This window comes from Rhizophagus irregularis, chromosome 6 (assembly GCF_026210795.1).
Source record: "Rhizophagus irregularis chromosome 6, complete sequence".
In the NCBI taxonomy this organism is placed as follows: domain Eukaryota; kingdom Fungi; phylum Glomeromycota; class Glomeromycetes; order Glomerales; family Glomeraceae; genus Rhizophagus; species Rhizophagus irregularis.
The window spans coordinates 3,303,528-3,319,114 of record NC_089434.1 but is presented as its reverse complement, the minus strand read 5'-3'; the positions used below and the strand labels follow the sequence as shown (position 1 = coordinate 3,319,114).

General features: G+C 24.9%; 7 protein-coding genes across 7 annotated transcripts; 3 read left to right on the top strand and 4 right to left on the bottom strand.

Moving 5' to 3' along the window:
• Positions 1-2,439: 2,439 nt before the first annotated feature.
• Positions 2,440-3,091, top strand: OCT59_026478 (uncharacterized protein; the record flags this gene model as incomplete). The annotated part of the gene is made up of 5 exons (XM_066143188.1): positions 2,440-2,516; positions 2,602-2,632; positions 2,724-2,754; positions 2,835-2,882; positions 2,960-3,091. 5 exons carry the CDS (start codon positions 2,440-2,442, stop codon positions 2,971-2,973), a joined length of 201 nt encoding a protein of 66 aa, XP_065992729.1. The 3' UTR covers positions 2,974-3,091.
• Positions 3,092-4,303: 1,212 nt separating this feature from the next.
• OCT59_026477 (uncharacterized protein) lies at positions 4,304-5,110 on the bottom strand. The gene has a single exon (XM_066143187.1). The coding sequence runs from the start codon at positions 4,993-4,995 to the stop codon at positions 4,423-4,425; it is 573 nt and encodes a 190-aa protein (XP_065992728.1). The 5' UTR covers positions 4,996-5,110; the 3' UTR covers positions 4,304-4,422.
• Positions 5,111-7,105: 1,995 nt separating this feature from the next.
• Positions 7,106-7,396, bottom strand: OCT59_026476 (uncharacterized protein; the record flags this gene model as incomplete). Its single annotated transcript, XM_066143186.1, has 1 exon — positions 7,106-7,396. One exon carries the CDS (start codon positions 7,394-7,396, stop codon positions 7,106-7,108), a length of 291 nt encoding a protein of 96 aa, XP_065992727.1.
• Positions 7,397-7,610: 214 nt separating this feature from the next.
• OCT59_026475 (uncharacterized protein) lies at positions 7,611-8,188 on the bottom strand (the record flags this gene model as incomplete). The annotated part of the gene is made up of 2 exons (XM_025331472.2): positions 7,611-7,874; positions 7,931-8,188. The coding sequence occupies 2 exons, from the start codon at positions 8,186-8,188 to the stop codon at positions 7,611-7,613; spliced, it is 522 nt and encodes a 173-aa protein (XP_025187279.2).
• Positions 8,189-9,160: 972 nt separating this feature from the next.
• Positions 9,161-9,922, top strand: OCT59_026474 (uncharacterized protein; the record flags this gene model as incomplete). Its single annotated transcript, XM_066143185.1, has 4 exons — positions 9,161-9,226; positions 9,305-9,493; positions 9,556-9,827; positions 9,895-9,922. 4 exons carry the CDS (start codon positions 9,161-9,163, stop codon positions 9,920-9,922), a joined length of 555 nt encoding a protein of 184 aa, XP_065992726.1.
• A 1,303-nt stretch (positions 9,923-11,225) lies between these two features.
• On the top strand, positions 11,226-12,369 carry OCT59_026473 (uncharacterized protein; the record flags this gene model as incomplete). The annotated part of the gene is made up of 5 exons (XM_066143184.1): positions 11,226-11,440; positions 11,505-11,635; positions 11,714-11,888; positions 12,029-12,078; positions 12,155-12,369. 5 exons carry the CDS (start codon positions 11,226-11,228, stop codon positions 12,367-12,369), a joined length of 786 nt encoding a protein of 261 aa, XP_065992725.1.
• Positions 12,370-14,340: 1,971 nt separating this feature from the next.
• On the bottom strand, positions 14,341-14,901 carry OCT59_026472 (uncharacterized protein; the record flags this gene model as incomplete). The annotated part of the gene is made up of 1 exon (XM_025313466.2): positions 14,341-14,901. The coding sequence occupies one exon, from the start codon at positions 14,899-14,901 to the stop codon at positions 14,341-14,343; it is 561 nt and encodes a 186-aa protein (XP_025187277.2).
• Between the last annotated feature and the right edge of the window lie 686 nt (positions 14,902-15,587).

Genomic DNA, 15,587 nt, shown 5'->3' with positions numbered 1-15,587 from the left:
GATTAAAAGAATAAAATAGGAAAAAAAACAAGATGATAATTTTTCTTACCAATGCATCAATGCATTGAAATCTCAGCACTTTTATATTCGCATCCTTGTCAATAGATGAATGTCATCGTCGAATTGATTCTGAACATCTCATGATTTTCACTCAGCCATCTCGAGATGTTCAGAATCTGTATTACGTTCGCCGTCCGCAGCTGATTGTCCTCTATCAATTTCTATATCTTTCATAAACGCACCTGATGAATGTGATCATTATAATTTTTCTTTGATGGTGAGCTAATTTCACCCACATATAATTGGCAAATGATGGAAACTATGAAATCGTTGCTTTGTGCGACCTTCAACTTAAAGTTTTTGATCTTTGAATAAGGTACATAGCCGATTTCTCTTTCGAATAAGCAGATCTCAGATAGAGTTCAAAAAGTTGGACATTTACTTTTCAATCATTTGAATGAGATCGTATTCAGGACGCTGAGAACCTTCTTTATTAAAATTATACTGAAGAATTTGTTGGGCTATTTTGAAGACTTGAAAGCCTGCTGAAATGAAAAAGTCTCGTCGATGATGTGCTATTTCACATTGTTTAATAAATTATTATTTGTGAAATATGCCCTTCAACGTAATATATGGCAATTATTTCAAAATATTTTATATTTATTAAACATCTAGAAATATATTTAGAACAGGTGATGTTAATTCTGATTATATACAATTAGTTAAAAACAAAAGACGACTTCATACCTGTAATGTTTTACTACGATATTTTAAGAAATTTAATTGAGTCTAAAAAATATTTAAGATTTGGTAAATTTTTCAAATTTTCTTAATTCTCATTTTCAAAAAAAAAATTAACCTTGAAATAGTTTGTCAGGCGTTTGGCCTCTTTGTAAATATGTCAGAAATTGAAGTTAGAAGGGAGATAATTATCTCGTAATTTGATCAACCGTCTCACCTTTTTGAAAGGAATTTTGTATCACATATGTTGTGACGAATCATTTTTTGAATAAAAATGTGACCTCTATTGGGAAATTTTGTACTATATATATTCTCACGTGATCAAACTTTTCGGTAAACGTAGGACTCTGGATAATTAGATAAGAATAATAATGTAAATTAGAATCATTCAAACCAAAAATATATTCTTAGAGTGAGTTTATGAATTATCAGTAACGATATTTGAGGTTGAGTCATGTAAAAACAAATTTTGTAAAATTAGCTAAATTTACAGGATTAAGTATAACGATAATTTTAAACTTGAGAATGTTAAATCTAAAGATCTCAGAATTGGCGACACATAATACGATGTAGTGAACGACTGAACGTAGGATGATAGTATTGAGTTGAAATATCAAGTTGATTATCTATAAAAGAGGACCCTTCGTAGTCATATTATATGGAACAGTTGGAGTATGTTAAATCCAAATCGGATCTAAAAACTTTTTGCTCTACTATAAAAATTCTTAAAGATGTTTTCTCAAAATATATTATTTTTTTTCTTCAAAGCCAAATTCTTTTTAATATGTATACTAGATATATTATAACACTATATTTTATGAAACCGAAAAAAAAAAAAATTTCGTTATTTTTTAATAATTTATCACATATACTGCTTACATTATAGGCTTATCTATATTAGGATTTTGAATGAATACTCGCGACAAACGAACTGTAAATCATCACAACTTAAAACAATTGTAAATCATCACATATTAGAAAAACATACTGTTAATTATTTTTTTTTTATAGTTTAAATCAAAAAACAAAACTGATTAAATATAATGTGCTACCTCAGATAATCATGAGAGATCTTTTTTTCATTCATCATATTCATCATTGTAAAATTGCTTATTATATTCCTATTTACTACATTTCTAAAAAAGAAGAAAAAGAAAAAAATTTTGGAAATATTGTAGTTTATAAAGTATTGAGTATTATGTACGGAAATAAGTACGATATATCCGGGTATTTTAAATAATCCATGTAAGGTGATACATAGTAATAAGTGGGCTGAAAATTTTTTGCTAGAAATAAGTTTTATTTATTACTTTTTAAGTCTTTAGCAAGGTTTAATAACTTTAACAACGTGAGCACACTTTCTTTGTAATTACGTAAATTTTTCCTCTTGTTTTATGAGGAGCATTTTGAACAACTATTTTAGAAAGCCACCCAAATATTTTCAATCACAACAATTTTAACGTGAAAAAAATATAATAGAAATAATAATTTGTAAAATAAAAACATAAAGAACACTTAATTTCATAGTATGAAATTTCTAATAATTTTTTTTTAATTGAAAAATATGTCTTTGTTACACTGGAGAATAACACTTTAATACCCAAATTAATAGTAAGCTGGAATCTTCATTAGCGTTAAAACTTTGATTTTGGTGCTTTTCATTTTACAATATTGGTTAAACATATATAGTGGAAATACATGTATATGTTTAATATCTTTTATTATCTGAAAAATAATCCCACAACAAAATTTGACCCTTTAACCGATTTTTGCCAGTAATAGATCATTATCACGAATTTATAATATTTGAGATTTTCTAACATTTATAATTTATCAATAATAGAACGAACCTAATTGAAGGTTTAGAATTCTAAAGCAGAAAAAGAAAAAGGTAACTCAATTTGCTAAATGCTAAATTACTGATAAGATATTTTGCAAAATTTCAATTAAAAATATATTTTTTAATATCAAATTTTTATTAGATAATAAGTTCCTTCATAATTCAGCTAAGATGTAAAAAGAAACAAAAACTGCTGTTTATTTTGAAATAATTTTTCTAAAGAACTTGTATTTATATTGATGACGGTAAATAGTGGCCAAAATGTATCATGAGATAATGGATGTGAAAATATTTCCAAAAGGTAAAAATATTTCACTAAAATTTCATGATCTGAAATTCAAGTTAAAAGTTAAACTAATTCTCTGATTTTTTTTTTAGTTTACGGTTACTGATATATATTAATGGAGGTTACGTTTCTTCTAAAATGTTTTGATATTGTACTCTTTGAGCCATTGATTTGTGATTGCGTTCGATAAAATAATAAATAATAATTTTAATTCAATGATTCGGAATGAAAAGATGTAAATTTTATATAGAATTGCAGTAGAATTTAATAATATTCATTGAAGTCAAGGATTTTTACTTTTTAATTCTAGATCTAACGCTCTTTATGAATAACGTTAATATTTTGAGATATTATTATTGTTAGATAAAGAAGCATTTTTTTTAATATCCTATGAGTAGTAAATTTTCAATACCTCATAAAGAGATTAAATATCAACTGACGACTGACGTTACACCTTTTTTTAATAAAATAACATTATTGTTTACTCTTTATTAAATGCATTAATTTAAGATAATAGATTTTCAAAATTTTGAAGAATTATTTTCAAAATTATAATAATTCGATTCATTTTAATGAAAAATGTGAAAATATTTTATTTTAAGCCGCAGCTGCTATAAATACATATACGTTCTTGTGATTTGCTTCCAAACTATAGATAAAAATTAATTTTTTTCAATATACCCTATTCTTCAACATGCAGGTTTGTTTAAAATTACGATAAATTTTAGGAGGTAAAGTTCCAATCCAAAAATTTCACATTGAATTGTTCTGTCTTTAAAAATATTTGATTAATGATATTTACCAGATTCTCTTGTAAAAATAAAAAGACATCATTGAATGACGTTTCTTAATTAAATTATCAGTTTCATACAATAAGTTATGGACTTTTACAATATTTTCTAAAATTTAGAACATTAAAGGACAAAAATTATTTTGAAACATATCACATAAAATGTATATAGCAGTATAAAAAATTATTATACTAGGAAAACGGAAACCGTTTAAGTCCTTCGCGTTGCATAACTCACAAATGTTACGTGATCTACGTGTCATTTATTTATTTGGCATATTTCAGGGGTCAAATAGGCAGTGTTACATAAATCGTGATACATATTCAATTGTGGTGACAAAAACGGGGGTTAAAACAAATTTTTGCTAGTTCAGTACAGTAAATAGTCCTTCGCTAACGCTTCGGACAATCATCTGTAATGATTATAGGTTTGGTCTACTTAAACAAAAAAGGTAGAATAACTCGACCTCAAAATGCGTTTATTTTATATCGAAAAGATTTACAAGATAAATTAAAGACAAAAACCTAGAACAGATTTTAAAGAAATTTCAAGAATTGCCGGGAATCAATCATACAAATTCGCAAATAAAACACAATTCTTTTGCCTTAGATCGTTTTAAAGGACCTGCATCCAGCATTGTTGTTTAGTATAATTAGATTTGTATAACTTTATTTATATAATGAATATATAATAAAATCATATTTAAAAAATACAGATAAGAAATAATAATAATAATATAAATTAGATAAAAAGAAATTTAGTTACTAAAAGTTATTAAAATCAAATGAATCATTTAAACCAAAAGTATTTTGAGAGTGAGTTTGCAAGTTTTCAGTAACGATATTTGGGTTAGAGTCTTGTGGAAACAAATTTTGTAAATCCAAATTAGCTAAATCTACAGAATTAGGTATAACGATAATTTTAAATCCGGGAATATTAAGTCTAAAGATTTCAGAATTATCCGTTTGAGGAGGACTAACTGATGAGAAGTTATTTTGGAATTGAATATCATCAAGTGTAGAGTTATACTGCGGCGCGTAATATGATGCAGTGGACGTAGGATCATAGTATTGAGCTGAAGTACCAAGTTGATTATCCATAAGAGAGGAGGATTCTTCGTAATTGCCAGTTGTGTAAGTTGTCGTATCTGAAGAGTCGCGAGAAATATTAAAGTTATTATTATATGGAACATTTGAAGTATGTTCCATTTGATTATGTTCCATTTGGTTAAGTTCCATTCGAGTATGTTCCATTTGGATCACATTTGTTGGTTGTTGTAAATGATTGTTTCTATCATTAATAATTTCAGTAAAATCCAAATCGAATCCATAAGCCATCGTAAAAACTTTTTGGATAAAAAATTTTGAAGTTTTTCTTCAAAGCGATAATTGAACCAAATATGTATATTAGATATGTTATAAAACTATATTTAACTTAAGGGAGAAACTTTTATATTTTTGATGTTCGAAAAATAAGGCTCTTAAATAGAATTTAGTAATTCTGTCAAGGTGACACAAAAAAAAACCCCGCCCAAATATTTTTCATTTTCTTTGATAGTCCAAAAGCAGCTATGCATAAATTTTTTATTTACATAATTTTAAATATTTTTTTTTCTTAATAAACACAATCACCCCCATTTTTTTTTATACCGAAACGAATGAACCCTAAAAAAAAATGGTCACCATATAAAAAAAAAACACCATATAAAAAAAAACACCATATAAAAAAAAAACACCATATAAAAAAAAAACACCATATAAAAAAAAACACCATATAAAAAAAAAAAATATTTTTTTTTTTAAAATGAATGACGATAGCGATGTCATAATATAGACCTAAATTTTGGGGTAGATCTTACTTTAGCCATACTATTATTTATTATTTTACATCCATTTACCTTCAGAAAAAGTTTTTTTTGTAATATTTTTCCTTTATTTTATAAGCAACTATTTTAGAAACCCAAATATCTCAAACATGACGTGAAAAAATAATATTAACTATAAAAGAAATAATAACTGATAACTTGTAGAATAAAACCACAAATACTTAATTTCATAGTATGGCTTATTTTCTAATTTCTAATAATTTTTGGGAGAAAGCAAAATATTTATTTTAATTAAAAATATGTCTTGTTACGTTGGAAAATAACTTTACTCAAACTAATGGTAAGTTGAACCTTTCCTTAGTATTAAAGCTTGGATGCTCTTTTTCATTTTACGATATTGGTTAAACATACTCAACGGAAATATATGAAAATAATTTCATCACAAAATTTGCAATATGATTGAAATCAAAAGAAATATGAATATTCTTAGAAGTCAAGACCCTTTAACCAATTTTTGCTAGTAATAGATCGTTATCACAAATTTATAATATTTTTCTTTGAAATTTACTGACATTTATAATTTATCAATAATAGAACTGAAGATTTAGAATGTTACAAAACCTGTCATTTACTTTGAAATAATTTTTCTAAAAGAATTAAATCCTAAAGGTGAAAAACTTGTATTTATACTGGTGATGGTAATCTATGTGCCCAAATATATCAAAAAAATATTCGAAGTTAAATAAGAAATTTTTTACATGCTTACGTGATGTTCTCCAAATCATTGATAATGATGATGGATGTGAAAATATTCCCAAAAGGTAAAAATATTTCATTGAAATTTCATGATCTGAAATTCAAGTTAAAAGTTAATCTAATTCTCTGATTTTTTTTTAGTTTACGATTACTGATGTATATTAATGGAGGTTATGTTTCTTCTAAAATGATTTGATATTGTCCCTCTTTGAGCCATTGATATGTGATTGCATTCGATATATGACATATATCTATCTTGTCCTATACTCTAATTGTGAATATGCAAGAATGGTAGTTTAAGACAACGTTTATATAATAAATAATAATTTTAATTCAATGATTCAGAATGTAAAGATACAGGATTTTTACTTTTTAATTCTAGATCTAACGCTCTAACTTTAATATTTTGAGATATTATTATAGTTGGATAAAGAAGCATTTTTTTTTTAATATCCTATGAGTAGTATATTTTCAATACCACATAAAGAGATTAAATATCAACTGACGACTGATGTTACATCTTTTTTTTTAATAAAATAACATAATGCATGAATTTAAGTTGATAGATTTTTCAATTATTTTCAAAATTATAATAATTCGATTCATTTTGATAAAAAATGTAGAAATATTAACAACCAATTATTTTAAACCGCAGTTGCTATAAATTACATATATCGTTCTTCCCAAACTATAGATAAAATATATTTTTTTTCTATATGCAGGTTTGTTTAAAATTATGATTAATTTTAGGAGGTAAAGTTCCAAATTAAAAATTCACATTGAATTGGCTGTCTTTAAAACATTTTGATATTTCAGATTAAAGATAATTAATTAAGTACCAGATTCCTTTTGTAAAAATTAAGACATCATGAATGACATTTCTTAATTAAATTATCAATTTCATACAATAATTTATGGACTTTTTCAATATTTCCAAAGTTTAGAACATAATAGATGGCTCTCTCATGATACAGTAAAATGTTAAAATGTAACTGTTCTAAATTTGAGAATTTAATTTCTTCAGCAACGTCAAATTGATTAGATAAATCCGACGGATCAGGATCATCGCATATTGCCGTAACCCGATTTCCTAAACATTCGTAAAATTGAGATGCTGTTGGTCTATTGGATGGGTCAGCATCTAAACATTGTATCATTAATCTTAAAGGACTAAAATTATTAACATATCACGTAAAATGCATATAAGCAGCAGTATAAAAAAATTGTTATATCATTTGTAATGATTAGTTCAAATAATAAGTCTGGTCTACTTAAGATAATAAATATAACTTTATTTATATAATGAATACATAATAAGATATTTAAAAAATACAGATAATAATATAAATTAGATAAAAAGAAATTTAGTTACTAAAAGTTATTAAAATCAAATGAATCATTTAAATCAAAAGTATTTTGAGAGTAAGTTTGCGAGTTTTCAGTAACGATATTTGGGGTTGAGTCTTGTGGAAACAAATTTTGTATATCCAAATTAGCTAAATTTACAGAATTAGGTATAACGATGATTTTGAAACTGGGAATATTAAATCTAAAGATCTCAGAATTATCCATCTGAGGAATATTAACTGATGAGAAGTTATTTTGGAATTGAATATCATCAAATGGAGAGTTATACTGCGATGCATGATACAATGTAGTGAACATAGGATGATAGTATTGAGTTGAAGTACCAAGTTGATTATCCATAAAAGAGGATCCTTCATTATTGCCAGTTGTGTAAGTTGTTGACTTGTTGTATCTGAAGGGTTGCAAGAAATATTAAAGTTATTATTATATGGAGCATTTGAAGTATATTCCATTTGATTATGTTCTATTTGATTATATTCCATTCGAATATGTTCCATTTGAATCACATTTGTTGGTTGTTGTAAATGATTGTTTCCATCATTAATATTTTCAGTAAAATCCAAATTGAATTCATGAGCCATCGTAAAAACTTTTTTTGCATTATAAAAAATTTTGAAGTTTATTAAAGTGATAATTGAACCAAATATATATATTAGATATGTTATAACACTTTATATATCTTAAAAGAAATAATTAATGAAATTCGTAGAAGAAAATGATTTGAAAGAGAGGAACTTTCAATTTTCAGAATGAAAAAAAAAAAAATTTGCCAAAGGGTATTTATATTTTTTTTTAACAACGCACGTTTTCAAAATAACCAGTTTTATAATCAGTAATATCAACAAGAATGTATTGAAAAAAAAAAATATCTATTCTTAATTTGAATAGTAAGATAGATTTTCAACTTTCTGATTAATTTCTATTATTAGAAGTTTCACCTGAAAAAAAAAATTTATAAATAATTGAATTAATATGAATACATTCTTTTTTTAGTTTAATTTATTTTTTTTTATAAAAAAATATTTGGTACTTTTGCACCCTGTGATACTCATGTGATACACAGTTTAAGTAAATTTTTTTTTTGCTAGAAATAAATTTCATTTATTACTTTTAAGTCTTTTATGTTACTTTAACAATGTGAATGCACTTTCTTTTATAATTATATTTTTCCCTTAGTGAAAAAGATAATAATGTTAATTATATTAAAAATAATTTATTATAGGATAAAATATGAACAATACTTAATGAGTATATAGTATTTAGTTACGGTACTATATTGATAAGATATAGGTATGATACAAAATTATGCTAATCATACTGATCATACTGATATATAATGGAAAATTTCAAACCTCTAGATATATTTATCAAATAATACCTGTATTCTTAGCTCTTATTTGATTTGTGAAACATTTCTGCAGATCTAGTACCAAAAATGATCAGATTTATTAAATCTCGATAATGATTTTGCTGATTTAAACTTTTTCTTTTTCCTTCATCTTTAATTTTTTCCCAACTTATTAACCTTATTATTTTTTATCATTTTTAATAAAATGTTTACACCATATGAATATATAAATTTAGATGAATTTGATGAACCATTGAACTTTGATCCATTTGTAAGTTTAATTAATATTAAATTATCATTATATAAAAAAATTGTAATAGATGTAAATAATAAATACATTTTTATTTAGACAGCTGAAACTAACTTAGATGCAGAAGATGATACAGAATCTGAAATAGCAGTATTTACAAGAGATACTAAAATCAAAGATGTAAGATACTCTCTAGTTCCCATTGAATATCCAGAAACATCAGAAGAAGAAGTTGCATATATTTATCACATTGAAAACTGGGAGGATCCTAAGGCAGTATTTCGTGATGTAAGTAATTTTTAATATAAAGATGTTTTACCAAAAATTAACACTTTTTTTAAAAAAAATAGATCCAATACTCACTCTGTGATGACAGCGGTAGTTTTTCTAATGTTGGATGTCCATTTTTTGGTAAAGATATGGATGATCCAGAAAATAAAAAATGGATCCAGGTTAAAAAGGCAATAAAACATTGTGGAGACATTAAAACTTATCAATTAGCTGGTCCAAATATCTTGAAAGCATTACATACTAAAGTAAATTTTGAAACCAATCCATTTATCTGTGAAGATGATTATAATAATACTTCAGAAAATAGGATTACAAGAATACTTACTCAAACGTAAGTTATAATAGTCTCAAATTATAATTTTATAATGCATTTTTTAATAATCTTTACTTTCTTTTAGGGAATACTTAACAGCAATAAAAACCTGATATCCTTATCCAAATAATACTTTTACTTGTGGTGGTAAAGCTAAAATTAAACACTATTTAGTTTATACTACAAATCAATGGAGTGAATTCATAGGATGTGATAAATGGAAACCAAATGAAAAAGGTCATATTTCTTTGCAAATTAAGGCTGGTATAGATATTAATCTTTTAAAGTCACTTTTTGCAAATCAGAGAAAAATTTTAGATCAGAAAGTATGCATTTTCATTACTTTTTTATTAATATATAATAATTTATAACTTTACTAATTTATGAATTGTTTTTTATTTATTTAATTTATATAGGATGATACAAATTGCAATATGTTGCACCCTACAGGTTGTCATAAGAAATATTATGGTAAATAAATTCCACTTTTTTTTTTAATATAATTGTATTTATTAAAAAATTAATGACTTTTTTATTAGAATCAGTCCATCTTTTTCAGGGCTTAACTCAAAAACTTGAATTAAAATGACTTCCTTGTTCAGTTGAATTCAAAATACTTACACCTTTAAATTTGCAAAGATTTCCTTTTGTAATTTTGATATCTAAAGGAATTTATACACATCTATCACCACCTTTATCTAAGACTCCTATTTGTATTAAATCAGAGTTGAGGAAACTAATTGAAAATTCTAAAGAACAACTTATAGATATAACTGCATAGCAGTTAGTGTCAGGTTAGTTTAACTTATTTTATTATGCTATATCATTATAAATTTTCTTATTATTAACTTTTTTTTTTAATAATATCATTTGCTTAAAAGTGTATTTGGAACAGAAATGATAGCTGAAATTCATGCTTCTCTCAATAATATTAACAAGCTTTAATATTTAATTGCATGTGTTTATAATCAGCAACATCCACATGGTCAATGGATTCTTGGAGTGGTATATGATTTTTATCAAAATACTTAAGAAATAAAGAATTATATCCAAAAAATTAGTAAGTAAAAATGTTATTAATATATTTATTATTTACTTTACATATAATATAAAATAATTTAATAGGTTTTTTTAATGATGATCATATAATGATTTTATGTATGACTAATGAACAAGCAGCAAAATGCATTGAATTTAAATATTTCAAAGTTGATTTTTCATTTAAACGTATTTATGGTGACATTAATGAATTAGAGTTTAATGCATATGAAGAAAAATCTAGAACTAGTAAGTTAACAATTTTAATTTTTCAATTTGATTTATTAATAATTCTTAATTAATTTAAATGCATTCTTTATAGTTATAACATTTTGTAGAATTTTTACTAATATTGCAACTAAAGAGGCATATCAAAAAATGTTTGAAACCTTTTTTGAAATAGTCAAAAAATTATCTAATAAGCCTGCCCATTTTCGGCATATACATAGTGATAGTTGGGTTTGTGTTTTAGCTGATTTAAATCAAGTTCAAGCCCTTGGATTAGGAAAGGCTATGAAAAAAATGGATCCTACACGAAAAGCTAAAGAACATTTACAATATGTATTTAAATCATGTCATATCTATTATAAAAAGTAAGATTTTTATATTTTTTAAATTAATAATATAACTTTTGCTAATAATTTTATAATTTTATAGAAATGTTGACCATTACCCTTATTGTGCAGATACAAAACATGATATGCTTGAAATTCTTAAAGTAAATTCTTTTGAAGAAATTAATCAAATATTTGGACAAATTAAAATGCATAATGAAGATGGTATACAAAGTAAGTATATAATGTTTTGCTTTATTAGATTATCAATCGTATTAATTATATTAATTTATGTCAATTTATTTTTTTTAGATTGGCTAGAATATTATCAGAAACCATGGGTTCTGGGTTCATTAACATATCATTATTCCTTAATGTCATATGAAGATTGGCAGACAACACAATTTGATACTAATATTGCTGAAAGTGCTCATGCAATGATTAATCGAACAGGCAAATCATTGAAATTAAAAATTGCAATTCTAAGGTAATTTTTTACTATCTGCATAATTATATAATAAATAATTTAATACCTATTTTATTTTTTATATTTAGGGGATGGAAACATGATGAGTGCATCTATAAAAGAATAAAAATACATTAACAAACAGGCATTCCTATGTCTAGTAAAGATAAAAGTGACTTTGGTAAAAAAATGCAAGCTAATAAAAGATCAGGTAAAGTAATAAACTTTATGATTTGATTGCTATTTATGATGGGTATTATCATGTTTTAATGTTATAAAAAAAATAGTTAGAAAACTATCCAAAAGAACAACCAGTAAAGGAAAGCAATGCGCTTCAAAAAAGGCAAAGATTGATTATGATGATGACGACACTGAAATGGAAATTGAAGAGCGCAAGATCGCATTAGAAGAGAGGAAAATGCAACTCAAACAGAATGAAATTGATCTAAAATTAAAAGAGTTGCAGATTAAAAAGTTGGAAATGGAATTAAATAATAATTAATGAAATATGCTATTATTACTTTGCTAAAAATATTATTACTTTGCCAAAAATTTGTATAAGATTTAATATGTATAATATAATATGTAGAGCTTTTTTTAAAAAAAAATATTTCAAATTTCAATATGCTACAGTTGAAGAATAATAATTATTAAAATCAAAATAATTAATGTAACAATATATTGTAAAATAAATGTAAATAAAAATAATTAATACATAAATTAGCAACTGTTTATACAAATAGAAATCTTTTTTATTAATTTTTACATAGATTTTAATTTCATTTTTCCTTATAGACTTTTCAACATGTTTATTTTTTGGCAAGATTTATTGTATTACTGCGGTTTACAATATTTACAATACAGGTACGATATTTGTATGGCAGTTGTATTAATATTATACAACCAAAGGTGTAAGTACAGTATGATGCACAAATGGATCTTCATACCGATAAAAAAATGACCATACCGTAACAGAGTCAATTGATGATACCGTAACTATTTAAATAATACCGATACTTTAATAGTTAATTTACCTTAATTTCATAGTATGACTTATTTTCCTAATTTCTAATAATTTTTTGGGAGAAAGCAAAATATTTATTTTAATTAAAAATATGTCTTGTTACGTTGGAAAAATAACTTTACTCAAACTAATGGTAAGTTGAACCTTTCCTTAATATTAAAGCTCTTATTTTTGATGCTCTTTTTCATTTTACGATATTGGTTAAACATACTCAACGGAAATATATGAAAATAATTTCATCACAAAATTTGCAATATAATTGAAATCAAAAGTCAGGATCCTTTAGCTAGTAATAGATCGTTATCACAAATTTATAATATTTTTCTTTGAGATTTTTCTGACATTTATAATTTATCAATAATAGAACGAACCCAATTGAAAATTTAGAATGTTACAAAACTCTGTCATTTACTTTGAAATCCCAAAGGTGAACTATGTGGTCAAATATATCAAAAAATACACGAACTGAAGTTCAACAGGAATTTTTTTGCATGCTTACGTGATATGGATGTAGAAATATTTTAGTTTACGATGTATTTGATGGAGGTGTTTCTCCCCTTTAAGCCATTGATTATATCTATCTTGTCCTAATGTCCTAATTATTACTTATTAAAAATGGAATGGAATATACATAAACCAGCAATTTAATGCTACGCTTAAATAATAGTTTTTAATTCAATGATTTGGGACCCTACTTCAAATGCGTATATTGCTTGAAGTATATATAAATTTTAAATTTATACTGAAATAAATAAAAAAAAGTATACATCGAATTATTAACAATGAACTCAATTAATTATTCATTATTCATTTTGTCAATACTTTTTTTTTTTTTGATCATTTCTTTGTATAATAATTTTTTACTACATACTATTAACTATACATTTTATGATAAATAAATCTTTTTTTTGATTATTTCAAAATTATCTAAACTTTGGAAATATTGAAAAGTCCTTATTTATATGACATTGATAATTTAATAACAGAAATGTCATTCGCGGTTTTTTATTTTTATGACTCTGGTATTTCACATCATTAATCTGAAATGTCAAATGAGAAGGTTTAATGTATAATTTTAGTTAGCATCGAATTCTATTTCATTACCGAAAATTCTGCCACACAATTCAAATAGTTTATGTATGCACTTTAGTAAAAGTTCTAGAATCATATCTTAAAGATTGCAAAGAGAATTGTATTTGATACTTTAATTCCTAAATTTAAACGAATTCGCATGTCAAAGAGTGGGTATATTGAAAAACTTTTTTTGCTAGGAAGCAAAAACTCACATATGAAATACATTATATAATACAACTGCGACTTAAAATAATTGGTCAGATATGTATAACTTTATTAAACAATATAATGAAAATGATTACATAATAAAATATTTAAAGAATACAATTTAAGAAAATATTAAATTAGAAAAAAGAAAAGAATATTGTTTAGTCACTAAAAGTTATTAAAATCAAATGAATCATTTAAACCAAAAGTATTTTGAAAGAGAGTTTGCGAGTTTTCAGTAACGATATTTGGGGTTGAGTCTTGTGGAAACAAATTTTGTAAATCCAAATTAGCTAAATTTACAGAATTAGGTATAACGATAATTTTAAATCCGGGAATACTAAGTTTAAAGATTTCAGAATTATTCGATTGAGGAGAATTAACTGATGAGTAGTTATTTTGGGATTGAATGTCATCAAGAGGAGAGTTATATTGCGGCACGTGATATGATGTAGTGAACGTAGGATGATGGTATTGAGTTGAAGTACCAAGTTGATTATCCATAAGAGAGGACTCTTCGTAATTGCTAGTTGTGTAAGTTGTCGTATCTGAAGAGTCGCGAGAAATATTAAAGTTATTATTATATGGAACATTTGGGATATATTCCATTTGATTATGTTCTATTTGGTTATATTCCATTTGAGTATGTCCCATTTGGATCACATTTGTTGGTTGTTGTAAATGATTATTAATAATTTCAGTAAAATCCAAATCGGATCCATGAGCCATCGTAAAAACTTTTGCACAATAAAATATTCTGAAGTAAGTTAAAAATGGTTTCTCAAAATATAATAATTTTTCTTCAATAATTGAACCAAATATGTGATACTTTGTATCTTAAGAAATAACTAATGGAATTCGTAGAAGAAAATGATTTGAAGGAGAAAGAAACTTCCAATTTTCAGAACAAAAAAAATAAAATTCTTTTTGTTATTTTTTAAAAATTTGCCAAAGGGTATTGTTTATATAGTATTTTTTAATATCGCAATATTTAACCGGTTTTGTGATCCCTTACTTGAAAAAATTTATAGTAATATATTTTTTTTACATTACATCGCATTTTTCCTTTATATTTAATAACGTAAATTATTTTAATCTATCAATGAATTTATAACTTCCAAAGTGAGTCTTAAAAAAAAAGGCTGTTTAGACTAATCCTATTTAGGTATTCATCCAATTATTTTGTACGTTATCAAATAGAATTGATCCTTTGTACGTCATTCAAATAGAATTGATCCTATTTAGGTATTTCGGATTCTTTTTATCCTAATATCATTCATATATAATTTTTTTTTTTGAGCTAAGAATAGATTAATTTTTTCAGAATTGCAAAGGATCCATAGTCATTATTAATTACAGTAGGCGATCAAAAGTATACGGACACCTTGTTTTACGAAATTATATGATATGAATAA